This window comes from Cherax quadricarinatus, chromosome 4, assembly GCF_038502225.1.
Source record: "Cherax quadricarinatus isolate ZL_2023a chromosome 4, ASM3850222v1, whole genome shotgun sequence".
NCBI classification, from domain to species: Eukaryota; Metazoa; Arthropoda; class Malacostraca; order Decapoda; family Parastacidae; genus Cherax; species Cherax quadricarinatus.
In genome coordinates this window covers 1,479,122-1,502,417 of record NC_091295.1, presented here as the reverse complement: position 1 = coordinate 1,502,417, position 23,296 = coordinate 1,479,122, and the positions used below count along the sequence as shown (strand labels likewise).

At 39.2% G+C, this 23,296-nt stretch overlaps 1 protein-coding gene across 4 annotated transcripts in view; it reads right to left on the bottom strand.

Annotated features, from left to right (window-relative positions):
• The window catches only part of Pp2A-29B (Protein phosphatase PP2A regulatory subunit A), a 121,686-nt gene that overhangs the window by 34,862 nt on the left and 63,528 nt on the right, over positions 1-23,296 (bottom strand). For all 4 annotated transcript variants that reach the window (XR_011393139.1, XM_070093953.1, XM_070093960.1 and 1 more), the window contains exon 8: positions 18,925-19,090. Coding sequence is in view for 3 of the 4 variants with exons in the window: in XM_070093953.1 (XP_069950054.1) it covers positions 18,925-19,090 (166 nt within the window). In the remaining variant the exon portion in view is untranslated. The remainder of the gene's footprint in view (positions 1-18,924; positions 19,091-23,296) is intronic.

The window sequence follows — 23,296 nt, the reverse complement described above, 5'->3', positions numbered from 1 at the left end:
GCTGGCTTGTAAACAATGCCACCGGCGGAACATGTGAGGCTGGCTCAGGCCTCACATAGACGCGTCTTGGACGAATAGCGTTGAGCGAGTTTTTTAGCGCTATGCGAGGCAAAATTTTAGTGATAAAATGTATCGCTATGCGGATTTAACGTTATGTGATGCCAACGGTATGCGGGGGTCCACTGTACAGTAATTCATCAGTTCACACCAACACTGCATGATTTTGTATTGCTATTGTAAAAGGGCAACCAAAAATTCATAGCACTCTTAACCCCTTTGGTGTCAGTCCCATAAAATTATGGCTCTGAAGCCAGTGTCAGTCCCATAATACAACGCCAAAATTCTAGCGGCTTCAAATCTTGTTGGAGAAAGCTAGTAGCTATGTGGTCAGTGTGCACAGCATAAAAAAAAAATCCTTCAGCAAGCAGTGCAGGAGAAAAAACTGCGACCATATCTTTGGTTTAAAAGAGTGACTTTGCTGTGTATTTTCGTATGGGATTTACGGTTGTAATCTCATTTTCTTGGTCTCAAAATGGGAGATATATTACAGAAACAGAGGTGATTCTGAATGGTTTATCAACTAAAAGTAGCTTGAAACTAAGCTCAAAGTAGCAGAAATGTTAGATTTTTGACGATGTTCGAGAGTAAACAAATCACATCACGCATCCAATACATGTCAACTGGTGGGTCTAATGTGCATTCACAAATGCACTGGTATTATTTATACAATTACCATTATGCAGTCATCTGAATAACAGTAAATCATCTGTTTTTTTGTGTGAATAAAAATTCAAAATGAAAAGCAAGCGAAATATAAGAGGGGCCTGGAGATGTGATTAATGAACAGAGAAAATGTTATTTTAGTGCAAGGAATGTCTACATTCTTTATTCTGGCCTCTATTTTGAAATTGGCCTTTCTTGAATTTTGTGTGAAATCGGTAAAAGGGCAGTTTCTTGTACTCAATAGAATAAAAGGAGTTCTACCAAAATAGCCAAGTTTGGTCAAGTGGAACAAAGGAATTGACCAAAAGTAGGGCTCAAAGTGGACAAAATCGCTGATGCATAAATATCACCGAGATTGCTAACTTCAGGAGAGTGTAATTCTGTAATTTTGTAAGAAAAAAATATATATTTTTTTTAATTCTTTGACACTATAAGCAAGTTTGCGAGTAGGGTCTCAACACTCAAGGGGTTAAACGCTGGATATTATGTGGCATAAAATGTAAAAGACTCAGCATGGCATAAAATTATGTGCAAAATTTTGGTAGCTTACACAAGTGGAAATTTTACCTCCAACCTAAGTTGGAGTTTAAGGATCAAGTGTTTGGAGCAGCAAAGCTCCTACTGACTCCTACACTTCCAGTCTGGGAGAGTCTCATATAGTACTCTGTTTATTAAACTAATCTGATCTTTTCACTACATCTGGGGTCTGGATATTAACTGTTTGAGGGTCCAAGCCATAGTTCTATGTCATGAGTTCACCTCGCTTAGTTAAGCTGTGAGCGGTAAATCTGGGACTAGATATGAGAGAGTGCATCTATGTGGGAAGTGTGCACCATATAAAACAAATCCTGCAGCACACAGTGCATAATGAGAAAAAATGCAACCGTGTATTTTCATATGATTTTTACAGTTGTATTCGCAGTTTCTTGGTTTCATTTGATAGAATGGAAGATATATTACAGAAATAGAGATGATTTTGACTGTTTAAGTACTGAAAATGGCTTGAAATTGAGCTCAAAATAGTAGAGATGTTCAATTCCTGCCGATATTCAACATAAGAACATAAGAAAGGAGGAACACTGCAGCAGGCCTGTTGGCCCATACTAGGCAGGTCCTTTACAATCCATCCCACTAACAAAAAATTTGCCCAACCCAATTTTCAATGCCACCCAAGAAATAAGCTCTGATAACTATCCACTCGTATGCAAGTCCAACTCAAATCCAACCAGTTTCATTCATGTATTTATCCAACCTAAATTTCAAACTACCCAAGGTTTTAGCCTCAATAACCTAACTAGGCAGACTGTTCCACTCATCAACTACCCTATATCCTTTCTAAATCTAAACTTGTCTAATTTGAATCCATTAATGCGGGTTCTCTCTTGGACACTATAAACAATTATGGTAGAATACTTATGGTAAGGGAAAGAAATGTTAAACTACAAAATCTGGAAAATCAAATTTTCCTGTAATTTGTGTAGTGCACTGTGCATCTTCAGTCATTAAGATGTTCTGTGACATGAGAACATTTCCTTATACAGTGGACCCCCGGTTATTGGCCGGTTTGGTTATCGGCCAACTCGGTTATCAGCGGAGTTTTCGGCACCCAGTTATCAGCCGCTCGCTCGGTTATTGGCCATTTTGGACATGTCCATCTGCCGGCTGGGGCAGCTTGCACTTCAGTTTGGCTTTGTCTCTCAGTGGCTGAGGCAGCTTCTGGTCATACATCCAAACATTTCGCTTGTTTACCATTGTTTTTAGTGGTTTTTCTTGCAGTGCAACTGTGAAAAAAGTAACCATGGCTCCAAAGAGAGTTCCTAGTAAAGTTCCTGTGGTAAGGAAAGTGAGAAACACCATGGAATTTATGCGTGAAGTGATAGAAAAGTTTGAGAGTGGAATGAAGGTGGTGGAACTTGCCAGGATGTACAGCAAGAATAAATCAACAATTACATCCATCCTGGCAAAGAAAGAACAAATCAAAGATGCTAATGTTGCAAAAGGAGTAGCTTTTCTAACTAAACAAAGGCCACAGATAATGGAAGAGATGGAGAAGTTATTATTATTGTGGATTAAAGAAAAATAATTAGTGGGTGACAGTGTTGTGGAGTCGATCATTTGTGAGAAGGCAAAGCAGTTGCATGAGTATCTTGTAAAGAAAATGCCTGGAAAAAGTGCTGCAGTTTGTGAATTTAGGGCCAGCAAAGGATGGTTTGATAGATTTAAAAAGCATAGTGGCATACACAGTGTTGTAAGGCATGGTGAGGCTGCAAGTTCTGACAAATATGCAGCTGAAAAGTATGTTCACAAATTCCAGGCCTATGTAAAGGCTGAAGGATTCGAACCCCAACAAGTGTTCAATTATGACGAAACAGGCCTGTTTTGGAAGAAAATGCCAAACAGAACCTACATTACCCAGGAAAAGGCACTGCCAGGACACAAGCCTATGAAAGATAGGCTTACTCTTTTGTTGTGTGGTAATGCTAGCGGGGATTTCAAAGTGAAGCCATTACTTGTGTATCACTCAGAAAATCCCAGTGTTTTTAAGAAAAACAATGTCATAAAGAATAGATTGTGTGTGATGTGGAAAGCTAATCATAAGACATGGGTCACAAGGCAAATTTTCAAAGAGTGGGCTAATGATGTGTTTGGCCCAAGTGTGAAAAAATACCTCCTGGAAAAGAAAGTGCCACTCAAGTGCCTCCTGGTACTGGACAATGCTCCTGCACATCCTCCAGACTTAGAAGACCAAGTGTTTAGGGACTTCAGTTTTATAAAAGTGAAGTTCTTGTCTCCTAACACCACTCCTCTCCTCCAGCCCAAGGACCAGCAGATCATTTCTAACTTCAAAAAACTCTACACATAAGCAGTGTTTCAAAAGTGCTTTGAAGTGACCTTGGACACTCATTTGACCCTAAGAGAGTTCTGGAGGAATCACTTCACTATCCTCCATTGCATAAGCCTTATAGGTAAGGCTTGAGAGGAGTGACTTCCAGGACTTTGAACTCTGCTTGGAGAAAACTGTGGCCAGATTGTGTCCAAGAGAGGGATTCTGAAGGGTTTGAGGTTCACCGTGACCCTGACCCTGCCGACCCTGTGGACTCTATTGTGGAACTGGGGAAGTCCCTGGGGTTGGAGGTGAGTGGCGAGGATGTGGAAGAGTTGGTGGAGGACTACAGGGAAGAGCTTACCACTGAATAGCTTCAAGAGCTTCAACTTGAACAGCAACAGACTGCAGCTGAGGAACTTGCTTCAGAGGAGGAGGAAGAGGGAGTGAAGGAGGTGCCTTCTTCAGAGAATAAAGGGGTGTGTGCAATGTGGACTAGAGTGCAAGCTTTTGTCGAGAAACACCACCCTGACAAAGCTGAAACAAGCCATATCTGCAACATGTTCAGTGACAAAACCCTGTCCCACTTCAAGGAAATCTTAAAGAGATGCCAGAAACAGAGCACTCTGGACAGTTTTGTGAGACAGGGGTCCAGTGACTCTCAAGCTGGTCCTAGTGGCATTAAATGACAGAAGGGAACCCCAGAGAAGGCTTTGCTACCTCAAGTCTTCATGGAGGGGGATTCCCCTTCCAAACACTAACTCCTCCCTCTTTCCTCCTCCCTATCTTCCAGAAGCCAGCATTAGCCTTCAATAACGGTATGTAATACTTACATAATTGTAAAAAAAAGAATTTTTTTTTTGTGAATATTTTTGTTTGGAATGAATTAATTGTATTTCCATTAATTCTTATGGGAAATATTAATTCGGTTATTGGCCAACCTTCAGGAATGGATTACGGCCAATAACCAGGGGTCCACTGAAATCCATAGAGAGTTGAATGAACTTAAGTTAAAATGTTGTAATTTAGAGGAAATTAATATTTCAATAGTGAAAATGTATTATTAAATTAATTGAAAAGATGTACAGCCTCTCCTCACTTAGCGACATATACTTGTTTACTGACGACTCGGACTTACGACGAGCTTTGACTAGCATGCATTCCTAATTAATGTATATTAAAGCAAATTTCCTCTATTATGTTTATACAGTAGTTCACTGTATATTGTAACAAACATTTAAAAATACGTATACCAAAAACGTTATAAATGGTGCAAAGGTGATATTAAAACAATATCAACGATGGTTAACACAAACCTACCACCATTATAGTATGCTCCTCACTTAGCAACAAATTAGTTTACCGACGTGGTCTTACGAATTGAACTGTTAAGTGAAAAGAGGCTGTATTTGTAGACAAAACATTGGAGGGGAGCAAGGAAAATGGTGGAATGTATACATTAATTGGAGCATTGCAGAATTAAGAGTAAATAAATGATGTAATGCGTCCACTACATGTCAACTGGTGAATCTAACATACGTTCATGAATGCGCTGATATTTTTTATACAATTATTATAAAATTGCATAACAGTAAATCTTCTATTTTTTGGTGTGAACAAAAAATCAAGATGGAATTCATCTGTAAAGCCTGGAAATGTAACTAATAAACAGAGGAAATGTTACTTTGGTGCCAGGAATGCCTGCATTGTTTATTCTGGATCCTATTTTGCGTGAAATTGGCCAACATACCAATTTCTGATCACTTTATTGGATAACTAAAGTAGTTGACTGGGCAGTTTCTTGTTTTCAATCGATAAAATAGAGGTAATACTCGCGAAATAGCTAAGTATTTGGTCATCTGGAATAATGTAATTGGCCCAAAATAGGAGTCAAATGGGCAAAAATCGCCAATGCATAAATATCGCTGACGCAATAAAATTTGTGAGTGTAATTTCGTCAATTTTCAAACAAATTTTGTACTTTTTGTTTTATTACATTCAGAAAAAGTTTCTCTACCCTTTAACCCCTTCAGGGTCCAAGGCCCAAATCTGAAGTGGTGCCCCAGTGTCCAAGAATTTTCAAAAAAAAAAAATTTGTTATTTTTTCTTGTGAAATGGTAGAGAATCTTTTTGTGAAGGTAATAAAACAAAAGGTACGAAATTTGATGGAAAATTGACGAAATTATGCTCTCGCGAATTTTGATGTGTCAGCGATATTTACGAATCGACGATTTTGCCGACTTTGACTCCTATTTTAGGCCAATTACATTATTCCAGTCAACCAAATTCTTAGCTATTTCACTAGTATTACTTCTATTCTATTGATTGAGCACAAGAAATCGCCAAGTCAACTGTTTCAACTACAAATTAAAGTGATCAGAAATTGTTAATTTGGCCAATTTTACACAAAGTTCAAAATATTCCAATTTCAAAATAGGGTCCAGAATAAACAATGTAGGTATTCCTGGAACTAAACTAACATTTCCTCTGTTCATTAGTTATGTTTTGAGGCTTTACAAATAAATTCCATTTTGATTTTTTATTCACATAATGAATTTTTATTCACACCAAAAAATAGAAGATTTACTGTTATGCAATACTGTAATAATTGTATAAATATCATCACCATATTTGTGAATGCATATTAGACCCACCAGCTGGCGTGTATTAGACGTGTGAGGTCGTTTGTTTACTCTTGAATATCGGCAAAAATTTAACATTTCTGCTACTTTGAGCTCAGTTTCAAGCCATTTCCAGTGCTAAAACCAATCAAAATCATCTTAATTTCTGTAATATGTCTTCCATTCTATCAAATGAGACCAAGAAATCGCAAATACAACTATAAAAAACATATGAAAAAAACACTGCAAAGTCGCTGTTTTAATCGAAAAATCATGATTTCAGTTTTTTTCTCTCATTATATACAGCATGCTGCAGGATCTGTTTTATGTGGCGCACACATACCACAGATGTATTCTCTCATATCTAGGCCCAAATGTACCACTCACAGTTTATCAGAGTGAGCTGAGCTCATGACGTAGATCTATGGTTTGGACCCTGAACGTAAAGCCGTAGATCTACGGGACGGACCCTCAAAGGGTTAATAAGAATAAATAACTTTTTTATTTTAAATTCTTGGATTCTCAAAGGGTTAACCCTTTGACTGCTACAGTCGCATATATACGAGTTACGAGCCACCGTGTTTGACGTATACATACTCAAAAATTCTAGCGGCTTCAAATCAAGGAGGAGAAAGCTGGTACGCCCACATGTGAGAGAATGGGTGTGTGTGATCAGTGTGCACCACATAAAAAAATCCTGCAGCACACAGTGCCTAATGAGAAAAAAAAAACTCACTGTGTTTTTGGATTAAAATGCCGACTTTGTGGTGTATTTTCATATAGCATTTAAGGCAGTATTCTCATTTTCTTGGTCTCATTTGATAGAATGGAAAATATTTATAGAAACAGAGGTGATTTTGATTGGTTTTTCTATGAAAAGAACCTTGAAATGGAGCTCAAAGTAGGGGAAATGTTTGATTTTTGTCAATGTTCAAAAGTAAACAAATGATGTCATTTTCCAATAAATGTACAAATAGCCATTCTAATATGCAGTCATGAATGGGTTGACATTATTTACACAATTATTACAATATTGCAGTAGTCTGCATAACAGTAAATCTTCTATTTTTTGTTTGAATAAAAATTCAAAATAGAAAGCAAGAGTAATGTAAGAGGGGCCTGGAGACGTGACTAATTCTTAGTCACACAAAAATAGAAAATTTACTCTTATTTCTTGGATACCAAAATATAAACAGGAAAAAATATTAATTATTTTACAGACTGCGGGTTGTAGGAATTTTTTTTTTTTTCAACAAGTCGGTCGTCTCCCACCGAGGCAGGGTGACCCAAAAAAAAGAAAGAAAATCCCCAAAAGGAAAATACTTTCATCATCATTCAACACTTTCACCACACTCACACATTATCACTGCTTTTGCAGAGGTGCTCAGAATACAACAGCTTAGAAGCATATACGTATAAAGATACACAACATACCCCTCCAAACTGCCAATATCCCAAACCCCTCCTTTAAAGTGCAGGCATTGTACTTCCCATTTCCAGGACTCAAGTCCGACTATATGAAAATAACCGGTTTCCCTGAATCCCTTCACTAAATATTACCCTGCTCACACTCCAACAGATCGTCAGGTCCCAAGTATCATTCGTCTCCATTCACTCCTATCTAACACGCTCATGCACGCTTGCAGGAAGTCCAAGCCCCTCGCCCACAAAACCTCCTTTACCCCCTCTTTCCAACCCTTTCGAGGACGACCCCTACCCCTCTTTCCTTCCCCTATAGATTTATATGCTTTCCATGTCATGCTACTTTGATCCATTCTCTCTAAATGACCAAACCACCTCAACAACCCCTCTTCTGCCCTCTGACTAATGCTTTTATTAACTCCACACCTTCTAATTTCCACACTCCGAATTTTCTGCATAATATTTACACCACACATTGCCCTTAGACAGGACATCTCCACTGCCTCCAACCGTCTCCTCGCTGCTGCATTTACCACCCAAGCTTCACATCCATATAAGAGTGTTGGTACTACTATACTTTCATACATTCCCTTCTTTGCCTCCATAGATAACGTTTTTTGACTCCATATATACCTCAACGCACCACTCACCTTTTTTCCCTCATCAATTCTATGATTAACCTCATCCTTCATAAATCCATCCGCCGACACTTCAACTCCCAAGTATCTGAAAACATTTACTTCTTCCATACTCCTCCTCCCCAATTTGATATCCAATTTTTCTTTATCTATATCATTTGATACCCTCATCACCTTACTCTTTTCTATGTTCACTTTCAACTTTCTACCTTTACACACATTCTCAAACTCATCCACTAACCTTTGCAATTTTTCTTTAGAATCTCCCATAAGCACAGTATCATCAGCAAAAAGTAACTGTGTCAATTCCCATTCTGAATTTGATTCCCCATAATTTAATCCCACCCCTCTCCCAAACACCCTAGCATTTACTTCTTTTACAACCCCATCTATAAATATATTAAACAACCATGGTGACATTACACATCCCTGTCTAAGACCTACTTTTACCGGCAAGTATTCTCCCTCTCTTCTACACACCCTAACCTGAGCCTCACTATCCTCATAAAAACTCTTTACAGCATTTAGTAACTTACCACCTATTCCATATACTTGCAACATCTGCCACATTGCTCCTCTATCCACTCTATCATATGCCTTTTCTAAATCCATAAATGCAATAAAAACTTCCCTACCTTTATCTAAATACTGTTCACATATATGCTTCAATGTAAACACTTGATCTACACATCCCCTACCCACTCTGAAGCCTCCCTGCTCATCCGCAATTCTACATTCTGTCTTACCTCTAATTCTTTCAATTATAACCCTACCGTATACTTTTCCTGGTATAATCAGTAAACTTATTCCTCTATAATTTTTACAATCTCTTTTGTCCCCTTTACCTTTATATAAAGGGACTATACATGCTCTCCGCCAATCCCTAGGTACCTTCCCCTCTTTCATACATTTATTAAACAAAAGTACCAACCACTCCAACACTATATCCCCCCCTGCTTTTAACATTTCTGTCATGATCCCATCAGTTCCAGCTGCTTTACCCCCTTTCGTTCTACGTAATGCCTCACGTACCTCCACCACACTTACATTCTGGTCTTCTTCACTCCTAAAAGATGGTATACCTCCCTGGCCAGTGCATGAAATTACCGCCTCCCTTTCTTCCTCAACATTTAAAAGTTCCTCAAAATATTCTCGCCATCTACCTAATACCTCCCTCTCCCCATCTACTAACTCCCCTACTCTGTTTTTAACTGACAAATCCATACTTTCCCTAGGCTTTCTTAACTTGTTTAACTCACTCCAAAATTTTTTCTTATTTTCATTAAAATTTTTTGACAGTGCCTCTCCCACTCTTTCATCTGCTCTCCTTTTGCACTCTCTCACCACTCTCTTTACCTTTCTTTTACTCTCCATATACTCTGCTCTTCTTATAACGCTTCTACTTTGTAAAAACCTCTCGTAAGCTACCTTTTTCTCTTTTATCACACCCTTTACTTCTTCATTCCACCAATCACTCCTCTTTCCTCCTGCCCCCACCCTCCTATGACCACAAACTTCTGCCCCACATTCTAATACTGCATTTTTAAAACTATTCCAACCCTCTTCAACCCCCTCACTACTCATCTTTGCACTAGCCCACCTTTCTGCCAATAGTCGCTTATATCTCGCCCGAACTTCCTCCTCCCTTAGTTTATACACTTTCACCTCCCTCTTATTTGTTGTTGCCACCTTCCTCTTTTCCCATGTACCTCTTACTCTAACTGTAGCTACAACTAAATTATGATCCGATATATCAGTTGCCCCTCTATAAACATGTACATCCTGGAGCCTACCCATCAACTTTTTATCCACCAATACATAATCTAACAAACTACTTTCATTACGTGCTACATCATACCTTGTATATTTATTTATCCTCTTTTTCATAAAATATGTATTACTTATTACCAAATTTCTTTCTACACATAGCTCAATTAAAGGCTCCCCATTTACATCTACCCCTGGCACCCCAAATTTACCTACTACTCCCTCCATAACATTTTTACCCACTTTAGCATTGAAATCCCCAACCACCATTACTCTCACACTTGATTCAAAACTCCCCACGTATTCACTCAACATTTCCCAGAATCTCTCTCTCTCCTCTACACTTCTCTCTTCTCCAGGTGCATACACGCTTACTATAACCCACTTTTCACATCCAATCTTTATTTTACTCCACATAATCCTTGAATTTATACATTTGTAGTCCCTCTTTTCCTGCCATAGCTTATCCTTCAACATTATTGCTACTCCTTCTTTAGCTCTAACTCTATTTGAAACCCCTGACCTAATCCCATTTATTCCTCTCCATTAAAACTCTCCCACCCCCTTCAGCTTTGTTTCACTTAAAGCCAGGACATCCAGTTTCTTCTCATTCATAACATCCACAATCATCTCTTTCTTATCATTTGCACAACATTCACGCACATTCAGACTTCCCACTTTGACAATTTTCTTCTTCTTATTCTTTTTAGTAATCTTTACAGGAAAAGGGGTTACTAGCCCATTGTTCCCGGCATTTTAGTTGACTTTTACAACACGCATGGCTTACGGAGGAATGATTCTTATTCCACTTCCCCATGGATATAAAAGGAAAAGTAATAAGACCAAGAACTATTAAGATAAATCAAAGAAAACTCAGATGAGTGTGTATAAATAAACGTGTACATGTATGTGTAGTGTGACCTAAGTGTAAGTAGAAGTAGCAAGACATGCCTGTAATCTTGCATATTTATGAGACAGACAAAAGACACCAGCAATCCTACCATCATGTAAAACAATTACAGGCTTTCTTTTTACACTCACTTGGCAGGACGGTAGTACCTCCCTGGGTGGTTGCTGTCTACCAACCTACTACTGAATTGTAGGAATATTAGCAAAAATTTAATAAGTATTTTCACTACTCTGATCTCAATTTGAAGCTACTTCCAGTCCTGAAACTAATCAAAAGCATCAACTTCCATTTTATCAATGATGCTAAAAAATGCCAATAAAACCAGAAAAAAAATCTAATTCACTATTTTAAACCACACACATATGGTCATATTGTTTTTACCCATCATGCACTGCATGGGTAGGAGTTCTCTTATACTGTGCACACTCCTGCACAAACCCATTCTCATATCTAGGCCAAAATTTACCACTCACAGCTTATCTGAGTGAGCCGAGCTCATGACGTTGAACTACATGATGAATCCTGGCCTCAATGACATAGTTCTACATGACGGCCACTGAAATAGCTATCACTCCATGACCCCGTCTATGTTTGGTGGCAAAAACATTACCTTCACATTTGAGTTCACTGACTATAAGAGTTCACAATGGCTACAGGAACTATTCAGAATGAAGGGAATCTGGAAAGAAAGGTTCTTCCTAGCCAGGTACACCTTGACATAAGGATTTTTGCAAGAAGCACTTAATAACACAGGATCTCACTCGGCCATTCTGTCTTCTTACATCATTAAATACCAGGCAAAAATGGCCTTGCTTTTACTTTTAACCCATTAACTGTCCAAACGTTCATCTACGCTTTCATTGCTACCATTCCGAAGGTTTTGAAAAAAAAAAATATAATAAAGGCAATTTTCTATATGTAATAAGACCAAAAAATATAAGGACACGAAGTTGGTGCTGGACACTTGGCTGATGGCAATATAGTCCTACCACTTGCAGAAATGTTGCAGATATACCCTTTTTTTCTTGTATTTTTTTTAATTCACATTATTTTTGATATTGGCAGTTTAGAGGGATATGTTGTGTATCTTTATATGTGTACGCTTCTAAACTGTTGTATTCTTAGCACCTCTGCAAAAACAGTGATAATGTGCGAGTGTGGTGAAAGTGTTGAATGATGAAAGTATTTTCTTTTTGGGGATTTTCTTTTTTTTTTTTTTTTGGGTCACCCTGCCTCGGTGGGAGATGGCCGACTTGTTGGAAAAAAAAAATTTATTTTTGTTTTTTTACATAAAGGGAAGGGGACAAAAGAAATCGTAAAAAATATATGGGAATAAGTTTACTGAGTAAATCAGGTAGTGTCATGGTAGGGTTATTATTGAAAGAATTAGAGGTAAGACAGATTGAATGAGCAAAGGGGCTTCAGAATGGGTAGGGGATGTGTAGATCAAGTGTTTACATTGAAGCATGTACGTGAATAGTAATTGGATTAAGGTAGTGAAGTTTTCATTGCATTTATTGATTTAGAAAAGGCATATGATAGAGTGGATAGGGGAGCAATGTGACAGATGTTGCAAGTGTATAGAATAAATAATAAGTTACTAAATACTATAAAGAATTTTTATGAGGATAGTGAGGCTCAGGTTAGGATGTGTAGGAGAGAGAAAGATTACTTCCCAGTAAAAGTAGGTCTTAGATAGGGATGTGTAATGTTACCAAGGTTGTTTAACATATGTATAGATGGGGTTGTATAAGTAAATGCTAGGGTGTTGGGGAGAGGGGTGGGATTAAATTAAGGGGAATCAAATACACAATGGGAGTTGATGCAGTGACTTTTTGCTGATACTGTGTTTTTGGGAGATTCTAAAGCAAAGCTGCAAAGGTTAGTGGACAAGTTTGGGAGGGTGTGTAAAGGTTGAAAGTGAACACAGATAAGAATAAGGTGATGAGAGTATCAAACGATTTTGATAAAGAAAAATTGGATAACACATTGAAGGGAGGGGGTATGGAAGAAGTGAATGTGTTCAGATATTTGGGGGAGTTGACTTGTCAGCAGATGGGTTTATGAAGGATGAGGTTAACCATAGAATTGAAGGAAAAAGGTGGGTGGTGCTCAGAGACATCTGTGAAGAGAGAGAGAGAGAGAGAGCGAGAGAGAGAGAGAGAGAAAAAAAAGGTACGTTTTCCATGGAGGCAAAGAAGGGAATGTAAGAGAGTACAAGTGTCCCTCAACATTCGCGAGGGTTAGAGTCTCGCGAATGTTGAAAAACTGTGAATGTTTGGTGCCCCAATATATTGTAGGGAAATATAATACAATACTGCTTAACTTGTTGAACCATGAACAATCATAAAATACACGAAAACGTCGTAAATTGTACTAAATATATACATGTTATGCTTTAATAACATGTATGTTATTAAATACCACAGACTCCACCAATGCCTCCACCAATTCCTCCACCACTGCGAGTCCCTACTACCCTCCCTCCGAAACTGGCAGCCATCCCTCCCACCACTCAGTGTGGTGAGTGTTTTGTTTGTTCATTATTTGCTATTAAACTACAGTATAAATAATGTAAACACATTCATGACTGCATATTGGAATGGCTATTTGGACAGGTATTAGACAGTGACATCATGTGTTTACTCTTGAACACAGCAAAGAATCAAACATTTCTGCTACTGCTAATAACAATAACAATAACAGTAGTAGTAGTAGTAGTAGTAGTAGTAGTAGTAGTAGTAGTAGTAGTAGTAGTAGTAGTAGTAGTAGTAGTAATAGTAGTAGTAGTACTAGTAGTAGTAGTAGTAATAGTAGTAGTAGTACTAGTAGTAGTAGTACTAGTAGTAGTAGTACTAGTAGTAGTAGTACTAGTAGTAGTAGTAGTAGTAGTAGTAGTACTAGTAGTAGTAGTAGTACTAGTAGTAGTACTAGTAGTAGTACTAGTAGTAGTACTAGTAGTAGTACTAGTAGTAGTACTAGTAGTAGTACTAGTAGTAGTACTAGTAGTAGTACTAGTAGTAGTACTAGTAGTAGTACTAGTAGTAGTACTAGTAGTAGTAGTAGTACTAGTAGTAGTACTAGTACTAGTAGTACTAGTAGTAGTACTAGTACTAGTAGTACTAGTACTAGTAGTACTAGTACTAGTAGTACTAGTAGTAGTAGTACTAGTAGTAGTAGTACTAGTAGTAGTAGTACTAGTAGTAGTAGTACTAGTAGTAGTAGTACTAGTAGTAGTAGTACTAGTAGTACTAGTAGTAGTAGTACTAGTAGTAGTAGTACTAGTAGTAGTAGTACTAGTAGTACTAGTACTAGTAGTACTAGTAGTAGTACTAGTAGTAGTAGTACTAGTAGTAGTAGTACTAGTAATAATAATAATAATAATAATAATAATAATAATAATAATAATAATAATAATAATAATAATAATAACAGGGATGTGTAATGTCACCATGGTTGTTTAATATATTTATAGATGGGGTTGTAAAGGAAGTAAATGCTAGGGTGTTCGGGAGAGAGGTGGGATTAAATTATGGGGAATCAAATTCAAAATGGGAATTGACACAGTTACTTTTTGCTGATGATACTGTGCTTATGGGAGATTCTAAAGAAAAATTGCAAAGGTTAGTGGATGAGTTTGGGAATGTGTGTAAAGGTAGAAAGTTGAAAGTGAACATAGAAAAGAGTAAGGTGATGAGGGTGTCAAATGATTTAGATAAAGAAAAATTGGATATCAAATTGGGGAGGAGGAGTATGGAAGAAGTGAATGTTTTCAGATACTTGGGAGTTGACGTGTCGGCGGATGGATTTATGAAGGATGAGGTTAATCATAGAATTGATGAGGGAAAAAAGGTGAGTGGTGCGTTGAGGTATATGTGGAATCAAAAAACGTTATCTATGGAGGCAAAGAAGGGAATGTATGAAAGTATAGTAGTACCAACACTCTTATATGGGTGTGAAGCTTGGGTGGTAAATGCAGCAGCGAGGAGACGTTTGGAGGCAGTGGAGATGTCCTGTTTAAGGGCAATGTGTGTAAATATTATGCAGAAAATTCGGAGTGTGGAAATTAGGAGAAGGTGTGGAGTTAATAAAAGTATTAGTCAGAGGGCAGAAGAGGGGTTGTTGAGGTGGTTTGGTCATTTAGAGAGAATGGATCAAAGTAGAATGACATGGAAAGCTTATAAATCTATAGGGGAAGGAAGGCGGGGTAGGGGTCGTCCTCGAAAGGGTTGGAGAGAGGGGGTAAAGGAGGTTTTGTGGGTAAGGGGCTTGGACTTCCAGCAAGCGTGCGTGAGCGTGTTAGATAGGAGTGAATGGAGACGAATGGTACTTGGGACCTGACGATCTGTTGGAGTGTGAGCAGGGTAATATTTAGTGAAGGGATTCAGGGAAACCGGTTATTTTCATATAGTCGGACTTGAGTCCTGGAAATGGGAAGTACAATGCCTGCACTTTAAAGGAGGGGTTTGGGATATTGGCAGTTTGGAGGGATATGTTGTGTATCTTTATATGTGTATGCTTCTAGACTGTTGTATTCTGAGCACCTCTGCAAAAACAGTGATAATGTGCGAGTGTGGTGAAAGTGTTGAATGATGATGAATGTATTTTCTTTTTGGGGATTTTCTTTCTTTTTTGGGTCACCCTGCCTCGGTGGGAGACGGCCGACTTGTTGAAAAAAAAAAATAAATAATAATAATAATAATAATAATAATAATAATAATAATAATAATAATAATAATAATAATAATAATAATAATAATAATACGATATAATTGAAGAAGGAAATTGTACAAAAATACGAGGGAGTGGTTGACACATCGTCAGTGTGACTTTGTTTATGCTGGAGTGAACATTAGTCTCCCTGCTCTTCCAAACATTTCACAATAATTCAGCAGTTGAGGCAGTGATAGAGGCAGTGATAGAGGCAGTGGTAGAGGCAGTGATAGAGGCAGTGATAGAGGCAGTGATAGAGGCAGTGATAGAGGCAGTGATAGAGACAGTGATAGAGGCAGTGATAGAGGCAGTGATAGAGGCAGTGATAGAGGCAGTGATAGAGGCAGTGGTAGAGGCAGTGGTAGAGGCAGTGATAGAGGCAGTGATAGAGGCAGTGATAGAGGCAGTGGTATTTACTAACATATACGTATGTTATAAATAATAATAGTACATGTTAATATTAATAACATCTATCACTGCCTCTACCACTGCCTCTACCACTGCTTCTACCACTGCCTCTACCACTGCCTCTACCACTGCCTCTACCACTGCCTCTACCACTGCCTCTACCACTGCCTCTACCACTGCCTCTATCGCTGCCTCTATCACTGCCTCTACCGCTGCCTCTACCACTGCCTCTACCACTGCCTCTACCGCTGTCTCTACCGCTGCCTCTACCGCTGCCTCTACCGCTGCCTCTACCGCTGCCTCTACCACTGCCTCTACCACTGCCTCTACCACTGCCTCTACCACTGCCTCTACCACTGCCTCTACCACTGCCTCTACCACTGCCTCTACCACTGCCTCTACCACTGCCTCTACCACTGCCTCTACCACTGCCTCTACCACTGCCTCTACCACTGCCTCTACCACTGCCGCTACCACTGCCTCTACCACTGCTTCAACCACTGCCTCTACCACTGCCTCAACCACTGCCTCAACCACTCCAGTCACACTCAATCTACAAGCACCAAACACAATGAATTATTGTGAAATGTTTGGAAGAGCAGGGAGACTAATGCTCACTCCAGCATAAACAAAGCCACACTGACGATGTGTCAACCACTCCCTCGTATTTTTGTACAATTTCCTTCTTCAATTATTTATTTTTTTTATTATCACACTGGCCGATTCCCACCAAGGCAGGGTGGCCCAAAAAAGAAAAACTTTCACCATCATTCACTCCATCACTGTCTTGCCAGAAGGGTGCTTTACACTACAGTTTTTAAACTGCAACATTAACACCCCTCCTTCAGAGTGCAGGCACTGTACTTCCCATCTCCAGGACTCAAGTCCGGCCTGCCGGTTTCCCTGAACCCCTTCATAAATGTTACTTTGCTCACACTCCAACAGCACGTCAAGTATTAAAAACCATTTGTCTCCATTCACTCCTATCAAACACGCTCACGCATGCCTGCTGGAAGTCCAAGCCCCTCGCACACAAAACCTCCTTTACCCCCTCCCTCCAACCTTTCCTAGGCCGACCCCTACCCCGCCTTCCTTCCACTACAGACTGATACACTCTTGAAGTTATTCTGTTTCGCTCCATTCTCTCCACATGTCCGAACCACCTCAACAACCCTTCCTCAGCCCTCTGGACAACAGTTTTGGTAATCCCGCACCTCCTCCTAACTTCCAAACTACGAATTCTCTGCATTATATTCACACCACACATTGCTCTCAGACATGACATCTCCACTGCCTCCAGCCTTCTCCTCGCTGCAACATTCATCACCCATGCTTCACACCCATATAAGAGTGTTGGTAAAACTATACTCTCATACATTCCCCTCTTTGCCTCCAAGGACAAAGTTCTTTGTCTCCACAGACTCCTAAGTGCACCACTCACTCTTTTCCCCTCATCAATTCTATGATTCACCTCATCTTTCATAGACCCATCCGCTGACACGTCCACTCCCAAATATCTGAATACATTCACCTCCTCCATACTCTCTCCCTCCAATCTGATATTCAGTCTTTCATCACCTAATCTTTTTGTTATCCTCATAACCTTACTCTTTCCTGTATTCACCTTTAATTTTCTTCTTTTGCACACCCTACCAAATTCATCCACCAATCTCTGCAACTTCTCTTCAGAATCTCCCAAGAGCACAGTGTCATCAGCAAAGAGCAGCTGTGACAACTCCCACTTTGTGTGTGATTCTTTATCTTTTAACTCCACGCCTCTTGCCAAGACCCTCGCATTTACTTCTCTTACAACCCCATCTATAAATATATTAAACAACCATGGTGACATCACACATCCTTGTCTAATCAGGAACAGATTAATAGCGTTATGCGAGGGTCCACTGTACTCAAGTCCGGCTATATTAAAAATAACCGGTTTCTCTGGATCCCTTCACTAAATATTACCCTGCTCATACTCCAACAGCTCGTCAGGTCCCAAATACCATTTGCCTCCATTCACTCCTAACACACTCACGCATGCATGCTGGAAGTGATGAATTTGTGGGCTGCTGCCTCACAAATCTATCACATCCTGCTTCATTTGGCACCTGGCTGTGTACACTAAACTAAGAAGCCAAATCTAGGTCTAGGAATTGAGACAAATTTTTTTCATCCATGCTATGGAGCTCAATTTTCCACAAAATGTTAGTTCCCCCCAAACTTCACAGCATGAACACAAAATTCTCATTTCTCAAAACAGTTTCAATAACGATATTAAAAACAATATCAAACTGTAAAATGCGAGACACTACTGTACACCAAATATTTATATGAAACTTCTTTTGCACTGATTACAAAATATTCCTTAACTAAATATATGCCGCTGAAGGACAAAAGATATGTGCAGATTTTGTAAGCCACTACTACCTCCCCTACAATAAGGGACATTCTCAACACAAAATTAGCAGATAATTTTGTGTTGAGAAACATATTAATTAAAGCCCATTTAACATTAATACAAAAAAAAAATTCTGAAGAACTGTGTCCCTTTTTGTGTGAGTGGGCAGTGGGGGATCACTGACCCAGGGAGTACAGCAGAGGTGGAGAACCTTGAGAGGACACAGATGAAACTATGAACAAGCTTGAGAGGGCACAGATGATGAAACTGAACAAGCTTGAGAGGGCACAGATGATGAAACTATGAACAAGCTTGAGAGAACACAGGTGATGAAGGAACTATGAACAAGCTTGAGAGAACACAGGTGATGAAGGAACTATGAACAAGCTTGAGAGAACACAGGTGATGAAGGAACTATGAACGAGCTTGAGAGAACACAGGTGATGAAGGAACTATGAACAAGCTTGAGAGAACACAGGTGATGGAGGTATGATACTCACCATGGTCAACCAGCCAGGTCATGCAGAGTTTGGAGAGGGACTGGTTGAAAAAGTCTACCCCTAGTTGACCAGCAAGTAGGGGCATGTATTCAATTATTGCCAGGCGCACGCGCCACTTGGTGTCCTCTGCTAACTCTACGATGGCCGGTAATAATGACTGCGACAACTGAAACATACAACAACACTGTAACAATACTTACACATCATCTATTAATTACCATCAATCAGAGACTGTCTATAAAAACATTATAGAATTATTATTAAAGTGTAATTTTATATTCACAAGAATATACTAAACCCACAAAAGCCACACACAGCCTGGGAACAGCAGTCAATCCATTCAGAGCCGAAGAAAGTGAAGGTACCTCAAATTCATTGGACCAAGGCACCTCATTTGATGTGAGAAATTCTTTAAATAATCATAAACTGAGGCCAGACTACTGTACCAAGTGCCTGTTCAACCAGACTCTTCGTGCTAACAGTAAGTAACAAAAGGCATAACAAGTCTTCAAAATAAGTTGGCTAACATGTCTGAATGTGCTGACCTATTCGACTTTTATGGTGTTATTAATCCCAGAGGATCAGCAGCCCAATATAAATCCATCAAAAAAACTTAAGCAGTATGGTTTATTTCCATTCTGGTCCTTAGGTCCTTTCCCAGGATGTCTCCTAACACCCAGGTACGCACAGTAGGGCCCCACTTATATGGCAAGTTAGGTTCCGGGCTACTGCCTTAAAGCGAAAATTGCCTCAAAGTGGAATGCAATTTTTTCTACTTATAAATACATAAATGCCAGACAACAAGTTTACACTAACATATATTAAGTTAGCAATAGAACTTGGCATTAAAAAACAATAAAAAAGTAAAATACACATACAGTGGACCCTCGGGTAACAGCATTAATCCGTTACAGAGCGCTTAGCTTTAACCCTTTGAGGGTTTTGGTCGTACTAGTCCTGTTGGAGTGTGAGCAAAGTAACATTTATGAAGGGGTTCAGGGAAACCGGCAGGCCGGACTTGAGTCCTGGAGATGGGAAGTACAGTGCCTGCACTCTGAAGGAGGGGTGTTAATGTTGCAGTTTAAAAACTGTAGTGTAAAGCACCCTTCTGGCAAGACAGTGATGGAGTGAATGATGGTGAAAGTTTTTCTTTTTTGGGCCACCCTGCCTTGGTGGGAATCGGCCAGTGTGATAATAAATAAAATAAATAAAATAGTACGGCTTACGACCCAGTGTTTTTGACGTACTAGTACGCCTAAATTCTAGCGCCCTCAAATCTAATGAGAGAAAGCTGGTAGGCCTACATATGAAAGAATGGGTCTATGTGGCCAGTGTGCGCCGTATAAAAAAAATCCTGCAGCACACAGTGCGTAATGATATAAAAAAAACTGACTGTTTTTGGAATAAAACAGCAACTTTGCACTGTATTTTCATATGGTATTTATTGTTGTATTCTAGTTTTCTTGGTCTCATTTTATAGAATGGGAGACATATTACAGAAATTGAGATGATTTTGACTGGTTTTACAATGAAAAGTACCTTGAAATTGAACGCAAAGTAGCAGAAATGTTCGATTTTTATCAAAGTTCAAAAGTAAACAAATCATGCCAAGCGTCCAATACACGTCAACTGGAGAGTCTAATATTCTTTCACAAGTGCGCTGATATTATTTATTCCATTTCTACACTAATGCAGTAGTCTGCATAACAGTAAATCTTCTATTTTTTGTAAGAAAAAAATTCAAAGTGGAAAGTCAAAGAAATATAAGAGGGGCCTGGGGACGTGACTAACAAACAGAGAACTTGTTATTTTAGTGCCAGGAATGTCTTTTTTGTTTATTCTGGACCCTATTCGGAAATTGGCATCTTTTGAAATTTGTGTGAAATTGGCAAAATTGCTAAATTCTGACCACTTTATTGGATAGTTGAAATTGATAAATGGGTGGTTTCTTGTACTCATTCGATAGAAAAAATGGAGTTCTAGCGAAACAGTTATGATTTTTGTCGACTAGTACATTGGAACTGGCCGAAAATAGGGCTCAAAGAGGGCAAAATCGCCGATGTGTAAACATCGTCGAGACCGCTAACTTCACAAGAGCATAATTCCATAAGTTTTCCATCAAATTTCATACTTTTGGTGTCATTATGATCAGGTAAATATTCTCTATCTTTTCAAAAGAAAAAATAATTTTTTTTTTTAATTTGGCCGACCCTGAGAACAAATTTCAGAGAGGGCCTGTCGATCCTCAAAGGGTTAACCGATTTTGCCTTTAGTTGAATTAATTTTTCCCGTAAGAAATATTGGAAATCCAATTAATCCGTTTCAGACAGCCAAAAGCATTAAGAAAAAGTATTTTTTTTTAAAGATTAAATATAGATATATACAGTGGAACACTGGTTCCCAATGCTATCGGTATCCGATAAATCCAGTAGCCGATGCATTTGATCAAAAAAATTTGCCTCGCTTCCCGATACAAAACCCGGTATGCGATACGATTCGTACGAGACGTGTCCACGTGTGGCCCGAACTGCCCAGTGTGTGCCAGTGTTTACAAGCCAGCAAGTGTGCGCGCATCTAAGGATACATTCGGTACATTCCATATTATCACTGTTTTTGGTGCTTGTTTCTGCAAAGTAAGTCACCATGAGCCCCAAGAAAGCTTCTAGTGCCAACCCTGTGGTAAAAAGGGTGAGAATTAGTGTGGAAATTAAGAAAGATTTTGAAGGGTTTGGGGCTAACCCTGAGAAGCCTATGCCAGTTGTGGACTCCATTGTGCCTACTTCAAAAACTAAGGAAATGTGTGCAAAGTGGGTTGAACTGCAAACCTTTATGGATGAAAATCACCCTAACACAGCTATTGCCAGCGGTGCTGGTGACTATTAGAATGACAATGTTATGGCCCATTTTAGACAAATCTTAAAGGAACGGCAACAGAGGTCCAGTGACACTCAAGCTGGTCCTAGTGGCATTAGAAGAAGAAGGGAAGTAACCCCGGAAAAGGACTTGCTACCTCAAGTCCTAATGGAAGGGGATTCCCCTTCTAAACACTAAGACCATCCACACACTCCCCTCCTCCCATCCCATCAATCACCACCAGATCTTCAATAAAGGTTAGTGTCATGTAACTGTGCATGTCCTCTTCAGGTTGTGTGTATTAAAATTAATATTTCATGTGGTAAAAAATTTTTTTTTTCATAATTTTAGGTGTCTTGCACGGATTAATTTGATTTCCATTATTTCTTATGGGGGAAAATTGATTTGCTTTCCGATGATTTTGGTTTACGATGAGCTCTCAGGAATGGATTAATATCGTGAACCGGGGGTCCACTGTATACAGAAAACAATTTTTCTTATTATTCTTTTTAGGAATTATTACAGGAAAAGGGGTTACTAACCCATCGTTCCCGGCATTTTAGTTGACTTTTACAACACGCATGGCTTACGGAGGAAAGATCCTTATTCCACTTCCCCATGGATATAAAAGGAGAAGTAAAAAGAACAAGAACTATGAAGATAAAATAAAAAAAACTCAGATGAGTATGTATAAATAAACGTGTACGTATGTGTAGTGTGACCTAAGTGTAAAGGTAGAAAGTTGAAAGTGAACATAGAAAAGAGTAAGGTGATGAGGGTATCAAATGATTTAGATAAAGAAAAATTGGGGAGGAGGAGTATGGAAGAAGTGAATGTTTTCAGATATTTGGGAGTTGATGTGTCAGCAGATGGATTTGTGAAGGACGAGGTTAATCATAGAACTGATGAAGGAAAAAAGGCGAATGGTGCGTTGAGGCATGTGTGAAGACAAAAAAACGTTATCTATGAAGGCAAAGAAGGGAATGTATGAAAGTACAGTAGTACCAACACTCTTATATGGGTGTGAAGCTTGTGTTGTAAATGCTGCAGCGAGGAGGCGGTTGGAGGCAGTGGAGATGTCCTGTCTATGGGCAATGTGTGGTGTAAATATTATGCAGAAAATTCAGAGTGTGGAAATTAGGAGGTGTGGAGTTAATAAAAGTATTAGTCAGAGGGCTGAAGACGGGTTGTTAAGGTGGTTTGGTCATTTAGAGAGAATGGATCAAGGTAGAATGACATGGAGAGCGTATAAATATGTAGGGGAAGGAAGGCGGGGTAGGGGTCGTCCTCGAAAAAGGTTGGAGGGAGGGGGGTAAATGAGCTTTTGTGGGCGAGGGGCTTGGACTTCCAGCAAGCATGCGTGAGTGTGTTAGATAGGAGTGAATGGAGACGAGTGGTATTTGGGACCTGACGATCCGTTGGAGTGTGAGCAGGGTAATATTTAGTGAAGGCATTCAGGGAAACCAATTATTTTATATAACTGGACTTGAGTCCTGGAAATGGGAAGTACAATGCCTGC